The following is a 25330-nucleotide window of genomic DNA, read 5'->3' as shown; positions in this document are numbered from 1 at the left end:
CGTCTGGGTAATTGTATCTATCGCGATGAAAACGGGGCAACGAACCTCTTTCCTCGTGGTTACATATATTTCACGACTACATATGTCGGCCCACGTCCGACGTAATCTAACGTCTGCATCAGGGGTGGTCACGTCCAGGGTTTCAGACATTGTCTCCTATCTCATACAGAATCCCACACAGTCCTTCTTGCTTTACCAATATTAAACAGATTAATTCCCACTTGCACAATCTTGTACCATTGAACGCGATTTTCTGCGGCCCTTCAAATTTGATAGATGCATACATAGCACAATGGGTGTAGCGCGGGGAACTGAATAGTGGCTAATAGCCAAGACGCAGCTAGAACGGAGCTCGGCTACTGCTGGTTTATAGTAATGCATAAATTTGGCCGTTGGTAAACGAATCCGCGCCAGAGCCAGACCAACATTTCGTTCTGGTTTGATCTAGGTTCCCGTGGTCCTAGATCTATAGATAAAATCGCACGTGCTCGCTGTTCATCCGCAGTTAATTTCTCTGCGGGCTATCGCGCAACATCTGCGCGCAGTTTCTGTCCTATTAAATGGAAAGAACTCGTCAATTAAAAATTCCTCCGCATCGGACTGAACGAGTTATCTCGTCACTTAAACATTCCTCTACATTGGACAAGGCGAGTTAACTCGTCATTCGAAAACTCTGTGCTTGGCAAAATTAGCTGATTATATTTATACTCGTGCAAAAACAGCGAATTCGCTCGCTGTGAACGAAATGAGTTAATTCACCTTTAATAATCTTAAAGTGATGGAGGCGTTTCTGATAGAGAAATGACCCAGCTAACAGGTTAATTCCCACGTTGTATTCTATGCACAGGATAACAAGACCACGTAGCGATCATTTAAACGGTTATTCGAGGGAGGCAGTTTAATTCGATGTACTGGAATCGATTAAACTCCACAGACCTGTTTTTGTGAAGCACCGTTGGCAGTGGGAGGACCATTGTTTGCGATTTATCCCATGAATCTCTTTGTCTAACGAACGTGTTATTGAATTTCTTGAAATTGAATTTAGCGTACCGTGGAATGGCAATATTAATCATGGTAATTAATCTCATAATTTCATAGTGATTTTACTCACACAAATATGAAACAACAAGGCCTTCTGTAATTACTGATATTATACAGTACACAACATGTATGCACATAGAAATATTCGGACAAAATGAAGGCCAAAATTTATACATAAAGATAAATGTAGGATTTGGTGTTCCGAGAAAATGGATCCTCCATTTGGAGCCGATCTAAAACGAAAGAAACATTTTTTAAAAAGCCTCCTTAATGATCCATCTGTAGCGTCACATATAATGCACATTTTTAACTAAACAAACAAGTTTTTGAACTCGGTGGGAGACGCTACTGGGTAAAATTTACCACAGAGGCGCTAGTTGCGAAAATATGAATACTGAGTTTTTGTTACAATTTTTTAAAGAACTTTAACAAAGATTTCAAGATATTTCATAAATTTTGTTTGATTCTTAAAACACTGTACTTTAACATAAAAATAACAAAGTTAAAAAAAATATTCTGAAACCGTGGTTTTTTACGTTTCAATTTTGGGTATTTTTCACCCGGTAGCGACAACCTGTGTTACAATATGGGGTGCGCCTCCCGCCGGGTTAAAGCTTACGATATTAATAAACTTCGTGCCAAAGAACAAGTCTCATTTTCAATTTGTTTCATTGTAATTAATTGAAACAGAAATGCTTCACTTTAGACAGGAACGACTGCCTAGTACCCTTAAGAGAGGGGGTGGCCTTTAGGGGTGGTTGGAGGAGGGTGGCAACATATTTTTTCTAAGGTGTCGAAGACTACTCACGCCAAAGGTGCGGATATATTGAATGCTACAGAAGCCTTCATGTAACAAACATACCTACATATTTTGCCTTTTATATACATATATAGAAGATTATATTATTACCGTCACCACATTAGTGCACATACATATATCTCACTTCTATACCTTTTTATCAATCACCCTGATCCAAAATAGTTGATTGGGATTACGAAACCTATCGTTTACAGCGCAGATAAACATCTAATACCGTAGGAACTTGCAGCAGTCCCCATTTCGCAACGCGGCACATAACCGCGAAGACCGTAAGTTAGCCGCGCGACGAGCGTTTTTGTCACCCCCGGCAGAGACAACACTGTGCATCCTGGAAAAGTGTTTTTCGCGATCTCGGATTACAGGAAGCGGTGGTCCATTTATTTCGGTGGGTCCGCGGCAAGACGAGCACGGTACCGACGTGTCGCGACTCTACTCTGTATTTATTTCTGTAACACGGTTGCCCCGTGGACGCCGCGCCGTTATTCGCCACCTTCGCGAACATTTGGACGTTATCCATGGCGCGATGGCTGCGCGCAGATACCCGCACACGGGTGCATTGTCTGCATCGAAACCGATGTTTGTTGCTCCAGCTGGCCCGGCTCTCTCCTATCGTCTAAAAGTCTAAACTCTTGCGGCCAGTTTGGAATGCGAAATTTGCATTGGATGCCAGAGCTTCCTCGAGCACCCCACGAGAGGTTGTTATGCATAGCATAGGCGAGCTTTTCATCCCGTGTATACGGATCCCTCTCGTTTCCGCGTAGTAAAAATATTCTCCAGCCTTGGCGCTTGATCTGAGGCACGTTTCGACGCGAGCTTGCCTTCAGTGACGATCTTTTTTTTTAAATGTTTCAACTGTTCTTGGACTTTGTTTCGCTTTAACCAAATAACAACTGTATTTTGAAAGTGGAGGATAGATGTATCAGTGATGCAGTTTTATTCCTGACAAATATGAGATAGGATGAAATTCTTGAGTTCAGGGCTTCGTCTGATCTTTTTGAATACACATAGATAGTACGTATTTACAGTTAGTGGGATGTAGATGAATTTGATTTGCATTTATAGGGCAAAAATTATATTCAGTAAAATCTTATTCGATGTAACTGGTGGATATAATATTTAAACATTGAATATCTACGAGAAGAAAATAAATAATGTACTTTAATACGAAGGTTAGTTAATGTGAACCTTGGTCATCAATAAGGGAAGAAGTTAGGGCAGCTGGCATAAATCCTAAATATAAATAAAAAAAAGAATTTTGTGTGATTACTTTTAAGTTGGCAAAACTGGTGGGAATTTACACGATAAGCACGTGTATACTTTTGCTACAAGATCATGGTATCTTGTAAAGTCCTGATAAGCTGCAGATGGGAATCCTGAGGGAGGTGACCAGCTGTTCAATGTTTGTCCATGCCTTGAAGATAGAACCGCCCTGCGTTCACACAAGATAATTCTTAATTTCCGCGTATTATGAAGGAGGAAATATTTGTTATCATGATAATTTTCTCCAATAATAGGAAAATATTTGTCATTTTGATAATTTTCTCCAATAATAGGAAAATATTTGTCATTATGATAATTTTCTCCAGTAATAGGAAAATATTTGTCATTATATTAATTTTCTCCAATAATAGGAAAATATTTGTCATCATATTAATTTTCTCCAATAATAGGAAAATATTTGTCATTATGATAATTTTCTCTAATAATAGGAACATATTTGTCATTATGATAACTTCCTCCAATAATAGGAAAATATTTGTCATTATATTAATTTTCTCCAATAATAGGAAAATATTTGTCATCATGATAATTTTCTCCAATAATAGGAAAATATTTGTCATTATGATAATTTTCTCCAATAATAGGAAAATTCTTCGTATTAACTGTTTAGTCGATTAAAGAAGCTTCATGAGATTAGGAACGGTCAGGAACAAAATAGATCTTGGTCGATATATGGGCAGTTTCCCAAGTGTTACGCAAATCTCACAAACTGAGTATCCAAAATTAAACTTAGCCCTAGGTCGTACTTTCAATACTTCAACATTTTCCCATTATAAACTTGTGTACTAAAAAAACTGATGTTATATAGTAAAGTCATGCGCATAAATGCGCGTAGTAAAAAATTCCCTGAAAATCATTCTAACCCTCGACACAATTGCATCCTTTAATCTCGTGAAAATAACCATCGAACTGTTTGCTGTTACTTAGAGCAACAAACTGCAAGCGCCACGCGTGATTCATTATTTAGTTAACTAACGAACGCAGGCATTATGTAGTTGAAATTAATTGCCCGTTCCCGAACAGCCGCCCACGAGTCATTTTCATTTATACTTTGACATGATTGGGATCAAGCCAGACTCCTACGTGTCTACTAAAACCTGGTGTCTTTATAAACTGAATGATAATTCAAGCGCTAATGCTATTTTTACGTATTCAACACGCGTGGTAAGGGCGACAAACTTTAATCCACGGGTTGCCATCTTCTCCAATTCATTTATTCCAGCGGCTTGAGTGTATCGCATGCAGTTGTAACAATTAGGCATTAATCAAGAGGGTAAATAATAGGTGGCAGAAATTATTTGGAAGTTAACAATTTAGAAATGCGTTCCAGCGTACCCGTGACTCTGTCGTACTTGCATGGACATTTTGTACAAGATATATTCCGAGTTTTATTGCTTGTAACTCTCGTCGTGCATGGCGCATCTAAGTATAGAGGAAGCTCCTAGTTACTAGTCAGATAAATAAGAGGACAAAGCAAAGAAAACGGGGAAGCAGACGTGTTATGACTGGTCATGAACTTACTGTCGCTAATTCTGTGAATTTTCGATATTCCTTCTGTAAATATTGGATTTTCTACGCGCGGAGAGTTGTACGGCACGCAGAAAATATTTCCTTTTTGGTTTTAAGTAAAAGACTTCTTTTCATATTTTACTGGTCACATAAATAAATGGAGAGCAGGTAGGTTAAAAACAGTAAATTATATCTAATTGTTAGTAAATAATGATGGCTGCACTCAGAAGTGTTACCTTCAAATCCTGAACTATCTCTATATATAGTTAAAAATATTTGATCCAGTTACTTTCACCTCGATACTACGAAACATTCAGTTATCCAAATAATAATTTCGAATGTACTGCTCCATGTAATAAGATTCATAATTAAGAATTCAATCTTAATTCCTGTCTATCATCCATGAAGCAGCACCACCGAAACATCTCTATTGCAAGTCCAAACATTTAAAAAGGTCGGAAGTAATCGCAAATCTATTCCAAAACGCGTGGCAGAAAAAGTTCTAGATACCTGCGCGTGTCTTTCAACCATATCTCCTTTCTCTGAAAAGTGAATAAGCCCAGCTACTCTGCATTCAAAGCCAACGCTAACTAGAAAAAAAACCAAGATATCCACGTCCCTGAAGAATGTGTTACTGCTATGCACTTTCCCGCCGACAGGGTCGTACTATCTCAAGTCTGTCAACCGCATTCAAGAACTTTTTCACACGATATAATCAGACAATTTCAATCTCCTCCTATTTTTTTTTTAACAATATCTAAAACACTAATCGTGACCCACAGGAGTGTCGCTCGTGAGAAGAGTTTAAGGGTGCTTAAGCAGCAACAATAATCCCTCAATTTCATTGCCAACCAATCACTTAGCATCGTCTCCCTGGAGACTGTCCAATTCCTTTTCTAATGCAGAGTTTAATCAGCGGATCGCGTATCGATCACGGTGGTTTCATGGTGACACGGACCCGGACGCGCGTGTAACCGGTGGCACCGTGTCCGTGTCGTAACGCCGCGCCGCGAGCGTTGCGAGCGGGCCGAAATAACCGGGGATAGTCTGACCGTTCTCTGATCTTGATTCGTGGCCTAACATTTAATGCGGGCTGATGGCTGACTGGCGAAATTACAATTGCGCGGGCTCGTGCTCGAGACGATTTCCCGCGGTGCTTTAATTACGGAGCGAGTCAGGTCGGCCGGCTGGTTGGGCAGACACCGAGGGGCTGGAGAGCGCGGCCTGCCAAAATAAAGATAGTCGAAACTCTGTTCTGGCCTAAATGTGTCATCTATAAATACGCGAGCTCACCGCGGCCGTTCGCGAGGAAGAGAGAGAGAGAGAGAGAGAGAGAGAGAGAGAGAGAGAGAGTGAGAGAAATAGAGAGAGAAATAGAGAGAGAGAGAGAGAGAGAGAGAGAGAGAGAGAGAAGGGAAGAGAGAGAAGAGTGAGAGAGGGTGTAGGAGAGAGAGAAGAAGCGAGTGAGAGAAGTGATAGAGGAGAGAGTAGAAAAGAGAGAGGGCGTAGGGGAAAGTGAGAGAAGTGATAGAGGGATGAGAGAGTGAAAAGAGAGGAGGGAGAGAAGAGAGAGGGAGAAAATCGGGAGGAAGGGTGGATTAAAGGGAAAGTTGATATTGCAGTTGGATCGATGCACTCGAATCGCGGAAATTCGGTGATCGATATGCGGAAACGCGGGGATCACAAACGTACCACGTCCCTGACATCGTTCCACGTCCTCTCGCGACGCGCAGTAGCTATTAAACTTTCGTAATAGTTCTAGGGTAGTCGACGGTTCTGTGAAAGCTTCCAGGTGAGATGGCACCAAGTCTGACACGGACGAAAGCTACTAAATGTGAAAGGTTTTGACACCAAATGCAGGCTTAGAAGTCACTGCGGGGTGCATTTACATAGTTACGTCTGGTGTGACTTTATTGCGTTACGGTTGATTGATCGTAGAGCTTGTGGATTTGAGGATAAGGTGACGAAGGGTTTGGTTTTTAATTAATGGTATTTGTTTTTAGTGGGATAGGATTGTTTAGTGCTTTTTTAGTGCTACTCTTTTGGAGGAGAAAGTTGGGCTTATTATGTTTCTTGTGCGTGTAGAATTTGGAGTTGATGATCATTGAATTGATTAGTTCATCTAGTAAAAATTGGGAAATAAAGCTAGCATAAAATCGTGTGTGTTGGGACACCTCAAGTGTGCCACGTTCTGGATGAAATACGATATTCAAGTCTACTGTATATAAGTAAAAGAGACGAAATATTAGAATTAAATCGTGGCAGGGGATTTAAATTACATTGTTCAACACATATCATTTACTATTCTTGCAAACAAAACTAAACGACCTAAGAAAAATGGGAAACTCACACCTCTACATCTTTTGTATTAACTTTCGGTCCCATCATTTAAACTAACCCTTTCATAACAACATTTTATTTAACTTTGCATTTCTTAAAAATGATAATTCCCTTCATTCTGACGCACTAAAGAATCCAGCGTTTAGATCCCTTGCCCATGACTTCGTCTTCAATGCGACAACATTGATTTCGTTATTGGACAGCTTTCATATCCAAAAGATAAGGGGAATATATAATATCAATAGAAAACGCGATTCAGTCTCAGTTGAAGGGCGAAGAACAGAATTGCAACAGTGTCGTCTGCTAAGGGAAAGGTACGGGCGTTCTCGTTTTACTTCCTCGACACGTGAGGGTGCACAAAGGGGATAATTTATACTCACAGGAACCCGAGCATGTGGTGTCAGACACTGCGCAGCAACTGCATTGGGGGGTGGAATTGAAGTGGAAACAGGAGTCGCCCAGATTTTGGTTAACTACAGCCACAAGAGGGAAACGCATATTAAAAGGGTAGACCAGCTTCCGGGGATCGACCCTCGTACCTGAAGTGGGATGAGATTTGCTTCCTCCTTTTTTCAACATACACTCATATTACGTGCAAGTTTCTAGAGCACACGTGTGAGTGCTATGTGCTGCCAAGAAAATCTTTCAACTTAAATTCGTCCGAATAAAGATTATAAAGAGTACAAATTTGAATAAAGTGCTAGGGTAATTGCGAGAGAGATGCCGCACTGGGAGAGACGCCGCACCTTCGGTATTTCAGGGTAATAAAATACAACACTGTCGATTTTATTTGCTTTAGACTGTTAGTTTAGGTTAGATTAATAAGCGAGAACGTGTTTCTATTATTACTTTGAAAGATTTTGCTATTTTTCGAGGTAAGAGTACCGCACTTTACCTCAATAGTTATACGTCGAGTTTATTTTTGCTATCGTAGTAGTTAAAAATTCATAGTTTTTCGTGATATAACATTCTTAATGTGGAAGGAAGAAGAAAAGACAATTAAATTTAGAAAGGCAGAAATAATAGCTGTACCTATTTATTTTTCCAATTTTATTTTATTTTATAATTGTATAAATTAAAAAGATGAAATGTCGACATTTCGAAAAACGTTTAATTTTCCATTTAAACTTGTTAATTTTAACTTCTTATTTAAGAAAATAGTAAAAGCAAAGTAAAATGAAGCATCCTTTTAATTTATACAGTTATAAAATACAATAAATGCGGCACCACTCCCGCATGAGCGGCGTCTCTCTTAAAAAGGGTGTTTTTAGATTCAATTTTGGAAGGGTGATAAATATTAAAATTTTGATTTTCTTTAATGCTAGTAGTAGGACAAGATGTTCAACTAATAATATGTCCTTGGAAGAAATTTTCATTTCAAATCTTAGACAGGGTGACAATTTTGCGTAAGGTGCGGCAACTCTCCCACAATTACCCTATGTAGGTGAAATTTTTAAAGAATTTTCATTCCTCCTCTTTCCTTCAATTATTACGACTGCTTGAGTTATTTACCTGCCCAATGGGCTTGGAAAAAGCCTTAAGAAAAGCACTTGGGAGAAACATTTTTCTACTATATTTATAATTAAACTATATTTATTTTTAAATGAATTCATCCTTAAATTATCCTCAAATAACTCATTGGTGTTGGAAAGTGAACATCTAAAATTGTGTCTTAACTTCTCTTGAATTTATCGTTTATACTTTTCTATTTTTAGATGGTTTTTTATAAGTTACAGATTCACAGTAATTTAACAGAGATTCAGTGTAAGTACAGTCACGTGACGATTAGTGTATGTTTCCCGTCTACTTTTTTTGATGGATCATATGGAGGATATACCGACTATACCCCTCCACTTACATAACAGGTATTTCACCCCACCAGACGAGGGTTAAGTAAATATAAGCCATTTGAATTGTACTATGCAACGAGTTCACGCTTTGTTCGAAGCGTTTTCGCAACTCCGTCTAGGAAGTTTAAAATTAGCACCGTACGTTGACGTCCAAATTAGACAATTGTTTTCAATGGAAAATGCAATACTGCCTGGTTGTTATTCTGATTGTTTCTATTCCTTCGAACAATTTTAAATACACTTCACCCATTTTAGCGCGACAAAATATTTTAATTTAATATTCTTTCAAGAATAAGTACCATCTTAAAAATTTTCTTTTTAAATGAAACGAAGAATATTTCGAGATTTATTTTGAAAGAAATGTTTCTATTTCAAAACAATTCTACATTTGAAACCAAGTCATTTTACCCCTAAAATTTTCAAATTGAACAAGTAATGCAAAATTAAATGAACAGAGTCTTTAGCAGGGTGCCCCTCCCTCCAAACAAGCTATCAGAAATAATCAGCAGAAACAAACGAACATGTGCCTAATATTTTGAAACGATTTTTATTTAGCTTCGCTCCTCTGTCCGTTTGTTTGTTTGGTTAAAATCTTGTAAGTCAATTTCAACCATCCTCCATCAATCCAATAGACTTGAAATCAGCCTCTCGCAATTAAAACCGCCCCGGACTACAATAGTTAAATTTAATTAAAAACACTAAAAAGTAAATAAGAAGAAAAAATTTTAAGTTAAACGATTTTATTTAAATCGATTAAAAATACACTAAAAACTAAAAAAATAGTTATTTTCTTGCACTACAATTCGGATAATGATATGTGACTTCAAATAAAACCGTGGGGTAGGCTATTTGTTTTCATAACAGGATATGAATTAATTTAATACAGAAACAAAGTGACTCGATTTAATACAAGCGTCGAATTGAATTTGTTGTGAAACATCCTGCCCCACGATTTTTTTTTAAAGTGACACATCACCATCGTAATTGTAGTAGATACAAGAAAATAATTATTTTTTAGTTTTTAGTGCATTTTTGACGAAGTTAAATAAAATCGTTTAACTTTTAGAATTTATTTTGTACATTTTGACTGCTCCACAAGTCCATGCCAAATTTTTAAAGAAAGAAATGTTTCCTTCAAGGATGTTCCTTTGCCAGGCAGTCACACATCCCCAAGCAAGTCCTCTTCCCAAGCGAAATCGCTCGAATAGGAGAAAAATCGATGGAAAATTTGTACTCATAGGAACACAGTTCCACATGCAGCTGTAGTTCGACGAATCCTTGAAACGTCTGCCTATACGTAGAGCAGATACGTGACACGGTATATGCTTGGAATATAATTTTAACCGTTGGTTATTGCGATGTAAACTTTGGCGCTGCTCTGGCATTCTCTGTCTCAGTTAGTGTTTGTGCAGCCGCCGCGAAAAGACCTACGAACCTGAGGGAACTGCGAGAATTTTTTCCGCTCGTAGCTTAGGCTTTAGCGTAGGTTTCATACAAGTGCTGTGAAATGCGATGACTTGGAGGACGTTGCACGTGGCATGGGATGTGGTAGGTCGAGATCTCCGGCTCCGACCTCCCTCGAGAACATCCAGCACAGGCCGATACAAGTTCAAGTCATGTTTGGTACGGAATCCTGCTTTCAATGTGCTACAATTAACGAATTGTCCGTGATATTGCGTCGTTTAGAACTATAAATACAGGCTCACGACAGTGACCCCGTTTGGCGACTCGAGGAAAGACACCCCTCTATTTTTCTTTTTCGTGGCTCGTGAAAATGCAGAGTGCTACATGATGGGCACCAGTTGCTGTTAATTAAAAGTCGAGATATCAGTGTCTTAATAAAACAATAATTGTAGGTAATTGTGTGTAATTAGTTATCTGAATGTGGAAAGATTATAATATGGTCGGAATTGATTGTTCAGATTGTTTGTGAGTTAGTGAGGTTTTGGGAAAGAAATTAGTTTAAGCGATTATGGGGGAATTAAGGTGCTGATTGAATTTGTATATTGCATTGTTATTTTATGGGTGATTTGAAAGGTAGTTGGGAGCATCCTGTAAGATTTCACGGATACGTGTCTAAGTTTTTACTGAGTGGACGTAGCGAAGGAAGAAGAATTTTGTAAGAAATTATGTAACACTCTGCTACTCTGTCGATAACCGTAGCTCCTCTTCGAAGTTCTCTACTGTTCGAAGACACACGGACTTGCTATTGCGATCGCGATGCTGGGAACTGTCAGAAATATTAATTCCAAAATGGTTGGAGTAAAATTACTTGCCTGGAAAATATTTTTGATTACAGTGATAGTAGTGCAGCTAAATATTTTCTGCAAATATGTGAACACACGTGTTTCCTATCATAGTCGATGAGGATTCCGTGGCATGTGCTAACAAATAAGTTCAGAGTTTGCTGTTCTTTCCAAAGCATTTGATTATTGGTCTTCCTTTCTTTCGAAGAGCAACGCATCATTTTAAATGGGAATTTTCAAATATTAGCTTTAATTAATGTACAGGGTGTTCTAGTGAAACGCTTGGGCAGCTTTGTTACCAATCAATGTTTTATTACTTTCATACCAGATCTGTCAATGCTTCTTCCATATATCATTAAATAATTAATACGTATTTCTTTGAATAAGAAATTTATTTCACACTTTAGAGTATAAATATTTAATATAACATACATGTTTCACATATTTAACTAACATTTCGTGTGACTGTTTGCTATTTCATCTTCTTTAAAAAGGAATTAACAATGAACTGGTCACACAAATATTTACCTTGGTGAATACATTAAATTCTCGTCGCTCTGCGGTGAATAGTGTCGCATAAAGAAAGGTCGTACCGCGTGCTACCAGGCTTAATAGACTATATTAAAGCACAAATGGCAGATGCATTCGGTGAGGCCGCTGGTTGCGTCGATGCCAGAAGTTATCATCGAGGTATATTATTTTCGCTTGGCTTTCCTTTATGTTTCAATAATTTCCATGTCACTGCTCGGTGTGTTAACAGTGTCTTTCAAAACTTTATACGTCCATTGTGCGCCAGAATTAATGCGTTTCTTTACGAATATTGCAAACGAAATTTAAATAGGATTTCGTTGGTATTTCGTTGTTGAATTTAATAGAAAATTAAGAATAAATTGAATAATACTTTGAAAGATTGTATTAAAATGTAATTGGAGGTTCAAAAATTAATGTGAATTTGAAATTTTGTCTACTAATCTACAAAACGAAGGAGTGTTTACGCCCTTGTGCACTCCAGTTTTAGTTTCCTTAACCCGGCGGGAGGCGCACCCCATATTGTAACACAGGTTGTCGCTACCGTGTCAAAAATACCCCAAATTGAAACGCAAAAAACCACGGTTTCAGAATATTTTTTTTAACTTTGTAATTTTTATATTAAAGAACAGTGTTTGAAGAATCAAACAAAATTTCTGAAATATCTTAAAATCTTTATGAAAGTTCTTTAAAAAATTGTAACAAAAGCTCAAACAGTCTTCATATTTTCTCAACTAGCGCCTCTGTGGTAAATTTTACCCAGCAGCGCCTCCCGCCGAGTGAAAATTCTACAACTTCCATACTTCAGCAAATTTCAGCGCAACATTTCTCTAACTCATTCCCAAGACTTCGCACATTAAGGAACCGCGAAAAGCGAAAGATTTCATTTCTCGTCGCGTCTCGCGTGATGGACAAGCATTCCTGGAGCCCCGAGCCGTGCGACAACTGCATTTCACCTTTTGGATTCTAAATCGCGCGCGAGAAGAAAGAGAAGGACGCGGCGAGTTGCTGGGATAACGAATAAGAGGAGCGGAGTCGAAGGAAAAACGAGGAGGCCGGTAAAAATGTGCGTGAAACGACACGAAGGCGGCGGGCCCCGTGGATCGACTGAAAGGTTTAACGGCGCTTGGTGGCGCGCCAAAAAGATTTAAAAGGGAGCAAGACGGCGGCGCCCGTTTAGCATCGCGAAATTGGCATCAGTCACGTAGTTCGAATGAATTCGAGAATAGGATCGATTCAACGGTCTGTTATTGCAACAAGCGCACCTGGAGAAAAACGATCAACCCCGGCCGCATCGCGCGTTCACGGACGAGCTCGCGCTAAAGGCTCATTAGTCACGAGCCCCTCGCGAGTCCTTAAAACGGACCGCGACCATGGCGTATTTATCTTTAGTTTCGCGTCTGCAAAGTCGTGCTTGCATTGCGATTGACTTTGCCCATAAAGGGACTTGGACGTTCGAGCTGCGAAGCTCCATTGGCAGGAAATCATGGCATCGCGACGTGTGTCAGGATAGCGAATGGATCTGGGATTGAGTTTGACGATGAACGGTTGCGAAAGATGGAAACACGACTTAATATGGGGATTTCTGGGAGTCATTGTTCAACCGACTCGTAAGTCGCACGCTTCTATCAAGCATGTTACATATAAGCATACGCAGTATTTAGTTATTCAAACTTTCCTTGATAAAGGTCTACATATTGACCGAAACGTCGGAAGATGATTGTATTTGTATTTTTGTTTTTCCTGTGTTTGTACACAGGGTGGTGTTTCAAGAATTTTGCTTATAATGCCCAACGAACATTAGTCATTCGTTTTTCTCTGCTCTCTCCTTCGGGTCCCAGCAGCGGCAGCGCACCGGGAGAAACGTGGTCTCCCATCTTTCCCCAGTACACCGCCCCGTGATGCTTAACTTCGGTGATCTAACGAGAACCGGTGTTTTCCATCACGGCTACGGCCGCTGGTGTCGGAAGATACTTCTTATATTTGCAAATTAGCTTTTATTCTTTTAATTGACCGAAACTGTGCGCCGAAATCATATGTTTTAATTTGTTTTTAAATTTTACGGTCGAAATTCCAACATTATTATTTGGATTACTGGGAGGTTTCGCTGGGATTCTTTCGTACGATGTTTTATTAATGTGGAAGTCACTTTTTAATAAGATTTTTTGTAAGAAATTGCAAAATTAGCAAAATGGCGGGCAAAATGCGAGAAAAATGTTTTTCGGCTTTTTTCTTTGCTCTTTTCGATTTCAAAAGTAGGTTCGACTCAATGAAAATACTTGGTTGTAGTCCCTGCGATAGATATAGGTGTGCAGAGTAAGCCGTAAAATTTACAAAGCAATCGGTTCGATAGATTTTGAGATTTTATCCTTACGATGTGAAAAAATGACGTTTCGAGGAAAACGCGTTCAAAGCTTTCATCTATAGAGGCCGAGCCTCTGCGCTCCCAACAATATGCCTCTGTAGAAGCTAAAATAATCGGAATTTTTACATGAAAATTAAACGGTACATTCTTGAGGACACGTACTTTGGAAAAATGTATAAAAAAAATTGATTTTTTCACCCCTTCTAACCGGAATGACCCCTTTACTTAAGGGGATGTTCCGTTCTAGAGCCCACAAAAATAGGTGAGCTTTAGGAATTAATTAACGGAAAGGTACCACCGATAATTGAATGGGACTTTTTGCAGTGTATTAAGGATGTTTTAAACTATAGAAATATATTTTTCTGTTTGTAATTAATCATTGCAAATGACAGTAGAGAGTCGTTGAAGTCGAGGCGTCTAAAAATTCATCCAAAACGGTGGGAAGTGTCAGGAATTTTTCGAATTTCAAAAAATCATTTTAAACACGTCTCTTAAAAGGTCGAACACTTGAAAAATTAAATTAAATTAAAAAACATCGATTTTTCGACAATTCTAGACTCGAATCTCCCTTAAATTTTAAACTATGTACTAAGGTAAGTACTTATTGAACAGAATTCTATATCGAGCGAAAGTTCAGTTCTACGATAGTAAGCCATTTTCACACGAGACCTTCTGCGACTCACAACTAGTACCTCAGGTACTTTCATTCACTTGACAGAGACAGTACTAATTTAAAGAGAAAACAGAGAAGTAGACAAAACGTGCGAACGTCCCCAAAACATGAATAGTGAGCTACGATGGTGTCCTTGTACCAGGGAGCCTGAACTTCGTTATCCGTCTTTTACTTTCGTAAAAGGATCTCGAGGCCGCGCATCGATAAAAGTTCGTCTTTTATCCGCGATTCTTTGGCAACTCGAGCAATTTCAGTCGGTAACATCAGGAGGTACGGGAGGGAGCAGCCGAACTGTGACAGGCGTAAACGTGATCGCGCAAAATTCGGGTTCTCAAGTTCAGCACGTAAATGTTAAAGGCAAAGTTACGTAATCATTGCAATCGTGGTTCCTGTTCCTGTGATCGGATCAGTGGCCCGTCAGACGTTTGCCAAGGAGACGGTGTGAGGATAGGAATTCCAGGTGACAGGCATTGGGGACTGGACTAAAATTCTCTCGTTACCGAGATGACTTAAGGGGAGCTGTTGCGCTAACGAAACACCTCCGGGTATTAGGTTAACACCGTCTGCCCTGCCAATTATGGGAAGTAAGAACTCATTGATTCGATGACCATTAATTTCTTTAAAAGAAACGTCTGGCATGGAATTAAATAATACGTGCACCTTAATTGTTCTCCATCCGTGGAAATATAGCTTTGAGAGACTTGGTTCTTTGAATGCAATCTTGCAGTTTCAAGTTCGAACAACATAAATAAATTAGTCAATATTTTATTATTATATTATGTTAAGTGGAGGTTTCGAGTCTTTCCTACAATCACCACTGTTCTTTCAGTAGGATTTTCATAGTTGATCGGCTTGAATTTCTGAATGCTCTTTTAGAATGAAATGTTTGAGCATTTCTGCAAAAGTTGTGAATAGTCAGCTTCATTTCTCGTTATTTTTAAAATCCCTGCGTACGTGTTTAAGACAGATTTTTAATGGTTAACAGGCAGTAGCTTTCTGTTGATATTAGTGTCTCATCACTTCCTCGATAAAATTGTAGCGATATAAAAACAGAGAAATATACGTCCACATGAAAACTTAAATTGTATTTATTAACCTCAAACAATATCAACTTTTATTAAACCAGAGCAGCCATTATGTAAGTGGTCAAACGATTACAAATACCCATTTCAATTTTAATGGCAGTCGTTTAGTCGTTTAAAATGTAACAAAGTACCGGTTAGTAGAAATATCTATTTTTTAAAATTATCTTTCAGTATAGCGGGGATTAGTATTGAAATATTCGTTTCTGTGTTGCAGGTACAAATGCAAGATCGCCTGGTAAAATCTCCCCGACGGGGGTGATCGGGGCCAGGGACGGGGCAGGGGTCGGTAGAACAATGAAGGAATATGAAGATCAGTTGGAGGCGCTCAAAAAAGAAAATTTCAACCTCAAGCTACGAATCTACTTTCTCGAGGAACGAATGGGCATCACATCGGCGGACGAGAATGCGATCAAGAAGAACATCGAGTTGAAGGTTTCTATACGATCCGAGCTATTTCCACTACATTTATCTAGCATCCTAGCTGTAAAAATGATTAGTATGTACGAAACTAAAGACTGCACCAACCTCAGCAATATATTAACGTCTAGTTGCAATTTTGTGTAGGTACCTCATCATTAGCCTTCCGTTGAGCTCTGCACGAAGCGCATGAATGTTGAATTGATAGACACAATAATTTGAATTTGATTCCTAATATTCCCGTAGTTGGGATTCACGCAGTTCAAATTTTTTACTGTTAATGCATTTGTTCCTTTCTTTTTTTTAGTAATAATTCATAGTTTTTATTACCTTCAAAAAAGATTTGAGCATGTGTTGATATATTATCGTATACCGAAAGAGGACGGTCCTGTACTCGATAACTCTTACCATTTAAATTGCGATAACCTGCCGATCAACGATTTTTTTTCCCATAATTTTGCAGTGTACACTTTCATTACAAGTTAGTCTGGCACAGATGTAAGTGTAGCGACGCGTGTAGTTAGATAACGAAGCATATTCCGTCTATTGCTTCGATTGAAACTCAATCAGCTCTATCCTATTATTGTTTCATAACGCGGATTCTATTCTGCCACTCGCGAGTCAATCGCTGTTTTTCTCTTCTGTTCAGTTATTGTATCTCTTCGAAGGATAGCAGAGTGAACTAATTGATGCCTAAATAAATTAATTTCAGTTAGCGCGTAAGGCATGATGGGGGTTTTAATTACTTTAGTTTTATTACATTTGGTTATTAAATTCAGAAGAGGTTTGGTTCCCCTGCTAGGTCGAAATCGAATCACTGAGGAAGGAGCTGGTTGAGAAACAGGAACTTCTCAGCCAAGCGGCCAAGGCTTTCGAGTTGATCGAAGAACAGAAAGCAGCATCGTCGAGGAATCAAGCTCAGTATCAACAGTCTCTCGAGAACGAACGAGAAACGATCAGGAAACTCCAGAAAGGTCAGTAGTAACTATATCGTAACGCTTCAGAGGCACTGCAGACGCTTTAAGCCACGCTCCTGCATCTGCAAGTGGAAGCACTTGGAAGGGAATAACTATTCTCTGCCACACGTTGCACATGCGATTGCATAGTTAAAAATGCTTTTGGATTCACATACAATGATAATATAAAGAAATTTCAAAGCGTTAAATGCAATACGGTTTTGATTTAATTTTTTGTCGAATTTTAGATTATAATAATGTTATGCCCGCTGTTATTTGTATATGATCCCATTTATATTCTAAGTAAATTAAACGCCTTTAAGGGGTTACATACTTGTCACTTTTGGGATTTCTTTCCTCGATAGGTGTGAAATAAATCGAAAATTTTATAATTGTATCTTGTCCTTGGGACCTTTATTCATATAAAAAAAATTATTTTCGGAGTAACATTTCGGATTTTGGTGCAACTTGGATATGTTGTAGTCTTTAGGGGGATATAAACATATCTCGAAGGACTTTTCGAAATGTAAAAAATTGTGGATGTTACAGCTCTTTGAAATATAGTGTTTACTTTTTTCCAAAAATTATAACTGTTGAACTGATAAACTGATAAAAATGACCTTTTGGGTGCTTACAGTGCAGAGATAAGAATACCTAATAAAAATTAGTTTACTTAATAAAAACGAATATTTGACCATTTATTTAGTAATTGTTCTAAACAAATGCAATTTCATAGTTGAAGGCACCTTTTTAAAAATTTGTAAATTGGTTGAAGCGTGATTGTTTGATTTGCAAAAAAGGTTGTAAATTGGCGAAGTTATGATGCTGATAAGGTGGCCCCCTGCTTGGTGCAGAGGTTGCTGCAACCGCAGTAAACGAATGGCAATATATAATAAAAGTGTGTCAAATAAATTTTTTTATATGAATAAAGGTCCCAAGAACAAGATACAGTTATAAAATTTTCGATTTATTCCACACCTCTCGAGAAAAAAAATCCCAAAAGTGATAAATTATTAGGCGCCGATAATATATGTAACCCCTTAAAGTATTGTACCTGATGTAAGGATCTTTGAAGTTTTTCACTTACATCGCTGGCATTTACAAAGCTTCATTTTCAGCAGAATTTAGAATCAGTGTATGCTCAAATTGATTGTATTGGTATTATGGAGTTGTAGTCTGTAATTTCAAATTACTATTGATATTTGCGTGAGTTTAATTAATATTTATGTCCACATTATTGAATTCTATATATCCCCAAAACAGAAATTATAATTTCCGAATATATTAGCAATAATTAAGCGTGTTGTACCTATTTCGAAACAGTAATAACTACAGTTTCAAACATGAATTTTAATTATCTCTAGTCCATTGATGCATTACTATTGACAGTGATGCACATGTAAAGGGTAAGGAGAAAAACCAGGAAATGTTACAAAACAGCTTTATCGAGAAAATTAAGTTTTAATACTTTGGTCCACCAGAAGCCTTTAATCCTTTAATTTTCTTATATAATTTTCTACCTAAATAATTTCTTGCTTTACCTTGACGACAGAAGGCTATGCTTAAGCAAAGAGTGGGGACATTCCGTATTTTGTACCAGTGCAGAGTTTTACACCAAATATATTTAACGTAAGGGGATGTTTGAACTTTATACCCCTTTGTGATTCGACAGTTCTGCAGTCCCAGTTGTCAACAAAATATGCTATAAATCGCAAAATCACGAAAAATGGACATTCCTCGTTTTCCCCTTACCCTTCAGATATTGCAGTGTTCCTCTCGTAACATTTTTATTAATTCCTCCTTGAAACATAGCCCCGGAAAAGTCGGTTTTTAAGGCTACTACAGGGTGTTACGCCATTTTTAAACTAAATAAGTCCTTGCTCCATTGAATTCTACCTTTGATTTACCCCCGTTGCCTTTCGACAAAGCTGATTTATTCTCGTTGCGATGAAACGTTTTACTGCTCTCTGTTGCGACAGAATTAGCGGAATACCAGGAAAAGGTGACAGATGCGTCCATCTACTATAAGGAAGCGTTCGGCATCACGCCAGAACAGGCACTGGAGAACGCAGAAAAATTACGTCAAATGGAGGAGCTTGTTGCATCTCTTGACGCCGAGGTAGGAACATGTTAAATGACACACACACACAGATTAAACAATGATACCGTGCACACAAACGATTTACGCAGAGAGTGTTCGTTGACCCTTCATTGCATACTTTAGCTAGTTTTAATCGAGAACACAGAAAGATACTCATACATGTTTGAGATTAAATTTCGCAATTGCTGTGTAATATAACATCTATATTCTCCTTGGTTTAACCTTTAGAGGGCTGGGATTTTTCATTGAAATTGTAAATTTTATTTATTTAAAATTTATGCATATATACCACCAAAATGGCCGGCAAAGTATCCAGATTCTTAGGTAGCCACTGTGGTGGCCAGCCGGGCCCTCTAAAGGTTAAAATGATCTTCGATTTCAATGTGCAGACGATTGATGCTCGTTGATAAGGAAAATATTGAAATATTAGTTGGCAATGTTTAGTACATCAGTGAGTTGTGGATAGTTCAAATGATTGTCTCGGGCCATTTCCCACTGTGAAGTGATAAGAGACAAAATGGTAAAAGTAACCAGGTGTGGAAGGAAAGAGTTTTTGCACTGGCCTTGAACAGCTAGTTAATTTTGTAATTAAAGAGCTACTTGTCTTTTTATCAACTTTTGTGTCTTCCCACTAAAATTGATGTAGCTTTATAATTTTACATGAGGCAGTTTTCTCGAATACGTTAAAAAAAGAAATAATCCTACTTCGCGAAATTCATCCAAGGAAATGAGATTGTTAAGTAGTACGGCAATGGTGAAGTAAATTCCAAGCCGTCGTACTTAATTTCTCTATGTATCATTTTCAACCGCACAAGCGACACAATTTCAACGTTATCTTCGTCCACTTCCTTCTGCTCCCCCCGGGAAGGGCGCTACTTGATAAACTGACTTATCGCTCCGAAAAAAGGAAAGAAATTAATCAGTGTGTCTGCAGTCGCGCGCGAATTCACTGCGTGAACATTTTCAACTCGTAGAATACTCGGTGCTGGTATTCTTTTACGTGTTTCTGTTTCGAGGGAACAATAACACCATTCTTCTCGGTATCGTGATCCAAGTGTGTAGCAGTTAATAATACAGTGAAGAGCAACCCTTGTTGCAATAATCGATAGTTGGGCTGATACGTGTCAAGGAAATTGTAAGAGCAAAGGGTAAATTCGATTTGGCTCACATTGTGCATTTAGATACTGTTTACTACTTACAAGAACTGTTTGAGGTTTAGGTTGCTGATTTCGTTGAAATCTTACAGCTGGTTAATCTATTTTACATACAATAACGCATTAGGCTTATAATCATAAGGACTATGCAGCTGGGAAAATACGGCCCTTTTTATGATTCTTTTTCATCTACAGAAACGTCATATTTAAAAGACAAGATATACACCTTGTGTATTCAAATTAAACTGTATTCTCTTTCAAAAGAAATTTGATATCTTAAGGAATGGTGCCATAGCAGCCCACGAATATTCCTAAGACTATAATCTAGTATTTGTCGGTGCTGTTAGTGAAAAAATTATTTTTTTTTTAAAATGGCAGCTCCTCAAAGTTAAGTATGTGATATTCGACCTATGTCTTCATTTGCTTTTGTTAATAAAAAACAAAATAAGCCAGTAAACGAGAAATCGTCTCGACAAGTACTAGATTACAGTCTCAAGAATATTCGTGCAAGATTTTATTGAAATCGGTACATTCATCTCTGAGATATTTTCGATACTGTGAAGAAGCCTTGGGAAAAGGTGCTGCTATGGCAATATTTCTTAAGATATCAATTTTTTTTAAGAGAATACAGCTTAATTTATACACAACAAGGTGTGTATCTTGATTTCTAAATATGACGTTTTTTATATGAAAAAAAGTCATAAGACTGGCCCTATTTTCCGACCTGGCAAGAGTATGTAACCCCTTAATACATGATTGTACTAACCAACCTCGTGCACCCTCCTTGATGGTTTTTCTCCAATTGAAGCATTGAGAGCAAGAACGGACTAACCCATATTGAAAATAAAATAATTTTTCATATTTTATATGATTAGTACAGGCTACGGGAACACTTGATTTCTCAAAAAATTCGGTTAGTTGCTTCCGCCCTCGATACCTCAATTCATATTTGAAAACCTTCTGTGACACTACTCGCGACACATTTCTCGGTCAATAGTTCCGAATAACTTTCAGTAGTTAATAATAATAAAAGGAGCACGATTTGCACCTTTTATTAATAATAATAGTTCCGAATAACTTTCAGTAGCTAATAATAATAAAAGGAGCACGATTTGCTCCTTTAATTAATAATAATAAAGTGCTCCTTTTATTATTATTAACTACTGAAAGTTATTCGGAACTATTATTATTAATAAAAGGAGGAAATCGTGCTCCTTTTATTATTATTAACTACTGAAAGTTATTCGGAACTATTCACTCTCGGGTGCCAAGAATATTTCTCACAATGATATTATTCGGCGGAAACGCGCAGGTGAAGCAGGTAACGAGCAGCCTAGAGGAGGAGCGCATCTGGGCGCAGGAGCTCGAGGGCGAGAGGGACGAGTTCAGGGAACGTTTAGAAGCGGAGTCGCGTTTAAGAGAGAATTTGGCCGCGGAGAAGTCGCGCGATACAGAGGAGCTGCGAGAGAGGGTGAAAGAGCTGGAAGAACAGCTGCTGAAGAGGGACACTGTCGTTCAGCAGTGTCGAAACGAGCTGCACGAGAAAGAAAGGGTCATTAAGGAGAAAAATGCGCAGCTGGAGGAGAAGTGTCGGGTGTACGAGGAGGTGAACGCAGCCTCGGAGAGAAGAAAGAAGCAGGTTGATCAGCTGAGGACGTCTATAAAATCCAGGGACGACGCCCTCACGGACCTTAACAACAAACATCGTGCCCTGCTCTCTCAGGTGATACAACAATTATTTTTTATTTCGTCCACCTTTTTCCAGTTTGCTCTTTGACTGGCACTGGAAATCGAAATATCGCAGGAACTAGATAGATTCTTTTCCACGTTCTGTAACATTAAAGAGATTATTGCCCAGTTGATCTTCTATAACCGTTTCAGTGTTGATTAAAATTCAAATGCTCAACGTTCACGTTCGGGAATACTATATTCGTATTTGTTAAGCGTGCTCCCATGTTAAGCAGGCTGTGTGCACATCCCTGAAAGGGGAACCATATTAATTGTGTAGGACAATACTTCCCCTGTTGTTTCTAACGCGAAAGCCACTGCCAGTGATGTTCAAATAAACCTAGGCAATTGTTTGTGAAAGATTAGTAAACGTCCCTGACATCGATTTTTATTGCAGTTCGAAAACGGTTACTCGAAACGCTCGCCACCAAGCAGCCCGTCGGCGATGAATCCAACTGAAGACCCGTTGCAGTCGAAAATGGGACAGAAGGTGACGAGTGCTCAGGGGATGGCGAAGAGGGGAAACACTTGTCTCGATTGGGAACCGAACAGAGAAAGGTCAACGAGAGTAAAGTCGCCGTTGCAAACATTCAGCGGAGAGGTCAAAGACGTGAGAAATTTCATCAAGGTTCACTCGAACTCCTACAGCCCCCCTTCAGCGCGCAATCCCTTCCACCCGCACTTCCTTAACGAGGCTCGATCGACAGATCATGCGTATTAACGTAACGTATTTGCTGCAGGAGCTCGAAGAGAAGGACAATGAACTGAAGCGCCAAGAGGAGGCGAGGAAGCAGCTGGTGCTGAAGCTGTGCAACGTGCAAAAGTACGCCGAGAGTACGGAATATAAGATGAAGAAGCTGGAAGGCGAGCACGAGAAGGCGATCAAGACTATCCAAGGTTTCATGGAGAGGCAACAGCAGCTGGAGAACACGAAGCTGAGGAAGGAGCAGAAGATCATGGAGCTGGAGATCGAGCTGAACAGGCTACGGGAGGGCGAGAACCAAAAGGGAACGAGGGACGGGCACGACCATTTCGTCCGAAGTGACTTCAGGACCGACATGACGGACGATCCCGAGCGTGATCCCAGCAATCAGGTCGACATCATGATTTTTCGACTCTGCTCGGCTATCTCTGCGTTTCTGAACGATCACGTGGTCAACAAAGTCTGCTCCTTGGGCTCGAGGCTGAGCGCTGTTTTCCCTAGATTCTCCTCTTTGTTCGTGAGCACTTAACGATCGCGGTGAACATTTGCGAAGGGATCGCTGACTGTAGTAATGATCCGGTGGATCGTTGAACGGGGCACGACGCGTTAACGGATATTCAGAAACGGAGAGATGATACTTGGAACTTTGTAACGCGTTCCGCTTACAGAGGAAAAAGAATCACGGGATGGCTAAGCATTACCAAACGTTTCTCTTTCTTTCAGAGACACTGAACTCACCTAACATCTACTTCTACTACTCCTTTTCTGCTTTTCGCCATCATCACTCTCACTGCATGACACCTATCGCTTTGGGGTACCGTTCACTATTTTTAAATATCTGTACGCATCGATAATTGGGACTTACAAGCTAGCCGATTCTGCAAACTCTTCTAGATCTCCACTGCGACTTTATGTATACTCGCGACGAGTTGAAAGAAAAACTTCTAGTCGTGACTGGTCTGAAAATTTCAATATTTTTGTACTATTTTTTTTCATCGTGACCTCCACTGATGTTTCTTCCGTGTTATTTAATTTTCCTTAATACTGTTCAAGTTCAACGAGACGTTATATAATTTATTTATTTATTTCACATTTTCCTTAGGAAGTGATTACTTTCTTTGCGCCTACGTTTTCGCACGGATTTGCAGTTAATGCACGCCACATGTGAATGCTAAAAGTGAAAGCAACTGGGATGTTTGTGTTTTATATAGTTGTATTACATCCATACAGAAGGAAAACAAAACGTTTTTTAATTCCTCCGACAGATTTTAATAAATTTTTGTACAATATTTTATATCGCCCTTGTAACTGATCCAGAACTCATTCCATGAAAATCGCCCTGTTTTATCGCACTGCCTTCTCACTAACGCGTGCCTGAATCCTGCACTAATTAACTTCAATGCACGTTTCATATTCTCTAATGTGAAAATCGAATGACACATTGTTTAAGGCGCTCAGTTGCAAATTAATGGGCAAATCGGTAATCTGTTGTCAAAGCTATCAACGAATAAAATTAATTGCTCACGTTTCGCCTAAGAATTGTCTGATTCCATAATTTTAGTTAAATCTTGATAAACTAATTTATCAATATCTGGGGAGTTTGAAATACGCGCGAACGAAACAATCTATTTCATACATCAGACCTTTAAACAATCTGTCCATCCTACAAAAACATCCTCGGCATCTCCTCCATTATGTCCCGAGGCGAAGTTTGTTCATGGACGAATCTATATATAGTTTAATTAGGTTACAGTTCAGGGTCCCAGTTACCCAGGGGTCTCCGAAACACAAACCTGCTGTCAGACTCAGAGCTATATTATTTCCTACGTTCTTTGAGCTCCTTAAATATCATTTTGCTACATCAAATCAGCAATTACAAAGCAACTTTTCGAAACACTAATTCATCGCTACTAGGTATTACTAGGAATTCCACGTCGAAAGCCATTACACAATGCAAAAGATCACTGAAGATATGTTAAAGCTATTTCAGAAGCCACAATATTAAACCAGGCCCCTCATAAGGTGCAAATCCACGATGAGATTTTACATGAGACTTTTCTAACACGAGACAAAAATCTCAGCGACAACAAAATGTAAATAATGGAAATAAAAGAATAACAATAACGTAGATTAAAGTCTCATGTGAGACACGGTTATTTGATTATTTTTCAACTATTTTGTCATTAGTCTCATGAAATTAGATTCTCACTTGACAAGTTTCTTGAGATATATTTTCAAAAACCTCACCTCTCGCGACTATTTTCATTATTTACACTTGGTTGTTCAGACTTCTGTCTCGTGATAGAAAAGTGTTTTGTCTCGCGTAAAATCTCACGAGAGATTTTACACCTCGCGGCTATCGAATATCTCGTGCTTCTTACGAAACATTAAATCAGATCTACGAAGTTACATCTCAAACAAGAAAAAACACAGCAGTACCTGCCTCTCACAATACAAAAAAAAAACCAATTCAGGTCTCTCAAAGTACGCACTATCTTTCTTTACAAATATCACCCTCCCATGAAGCGTCAAG

At 38.7% G+C, this 25330-nt stretch overlaps 1 protein-coding gene across 6 annotated transcripts in view; it reads left to right on the top strand.

Annotated features, from left to right (window-relative positions):
* Window positions 1-25330, top strand: part of Cnn (phosphodiesterase 4D interacting protein centrosomin) — a 58524-nt gene that overhangs the window by 24876 nt on the left and 8318 nt on the right. For 3 of the 6 annotated variants that reach the window (XM_076831287.1, XM_076831289.1, XM_076831283.1), the window contains exons 3-8: window positions 15953-16170; window positions 16958-17129; window positions 19091-19230; window positions 21679-22089; window positions 22492-22722; window positions 22835-23188. In XM_076831287.1, the coding sequence (XP_076687402.1) occupies window positions 15953-16170; window positions 16958-17129; window positions 19091-19230; window positions 21679-22089; window positions 22492-22722; window positions 22835-23188 (1526 nt within the window). Of the gene's footprint in view, window positions 1-10238; window positions 10465-15952; window positions 16171-16957; window positions 17130-19090; window positions 19231-21678; window positions 22090-22491; window positions 22723-22834; window positions 23189-25330 lie in introns of those variants that run through there. The other 3 variants (XM_076831288.1, XM_076831286.1, XM_076831285.1) reach the window with 3 other exon arrangements.

This window comes from Andrena cerasifolii, chromosome 2 (assembly GCF_050908995.1).
Source record: "Andrena cerasifolii isolate SP2316 chromosome 2, iyAndCera1_principal, whole genome shotgun sequence".
NCBI lineage: Eukaryota > Metazoa > Arthropoda > Insecta > Hymenoptera > Andrenidae > Andrena > Andrena cerasifolii.
This window is presented reverse-complemented; position numbering and strand designations above follow the sequence as displayed.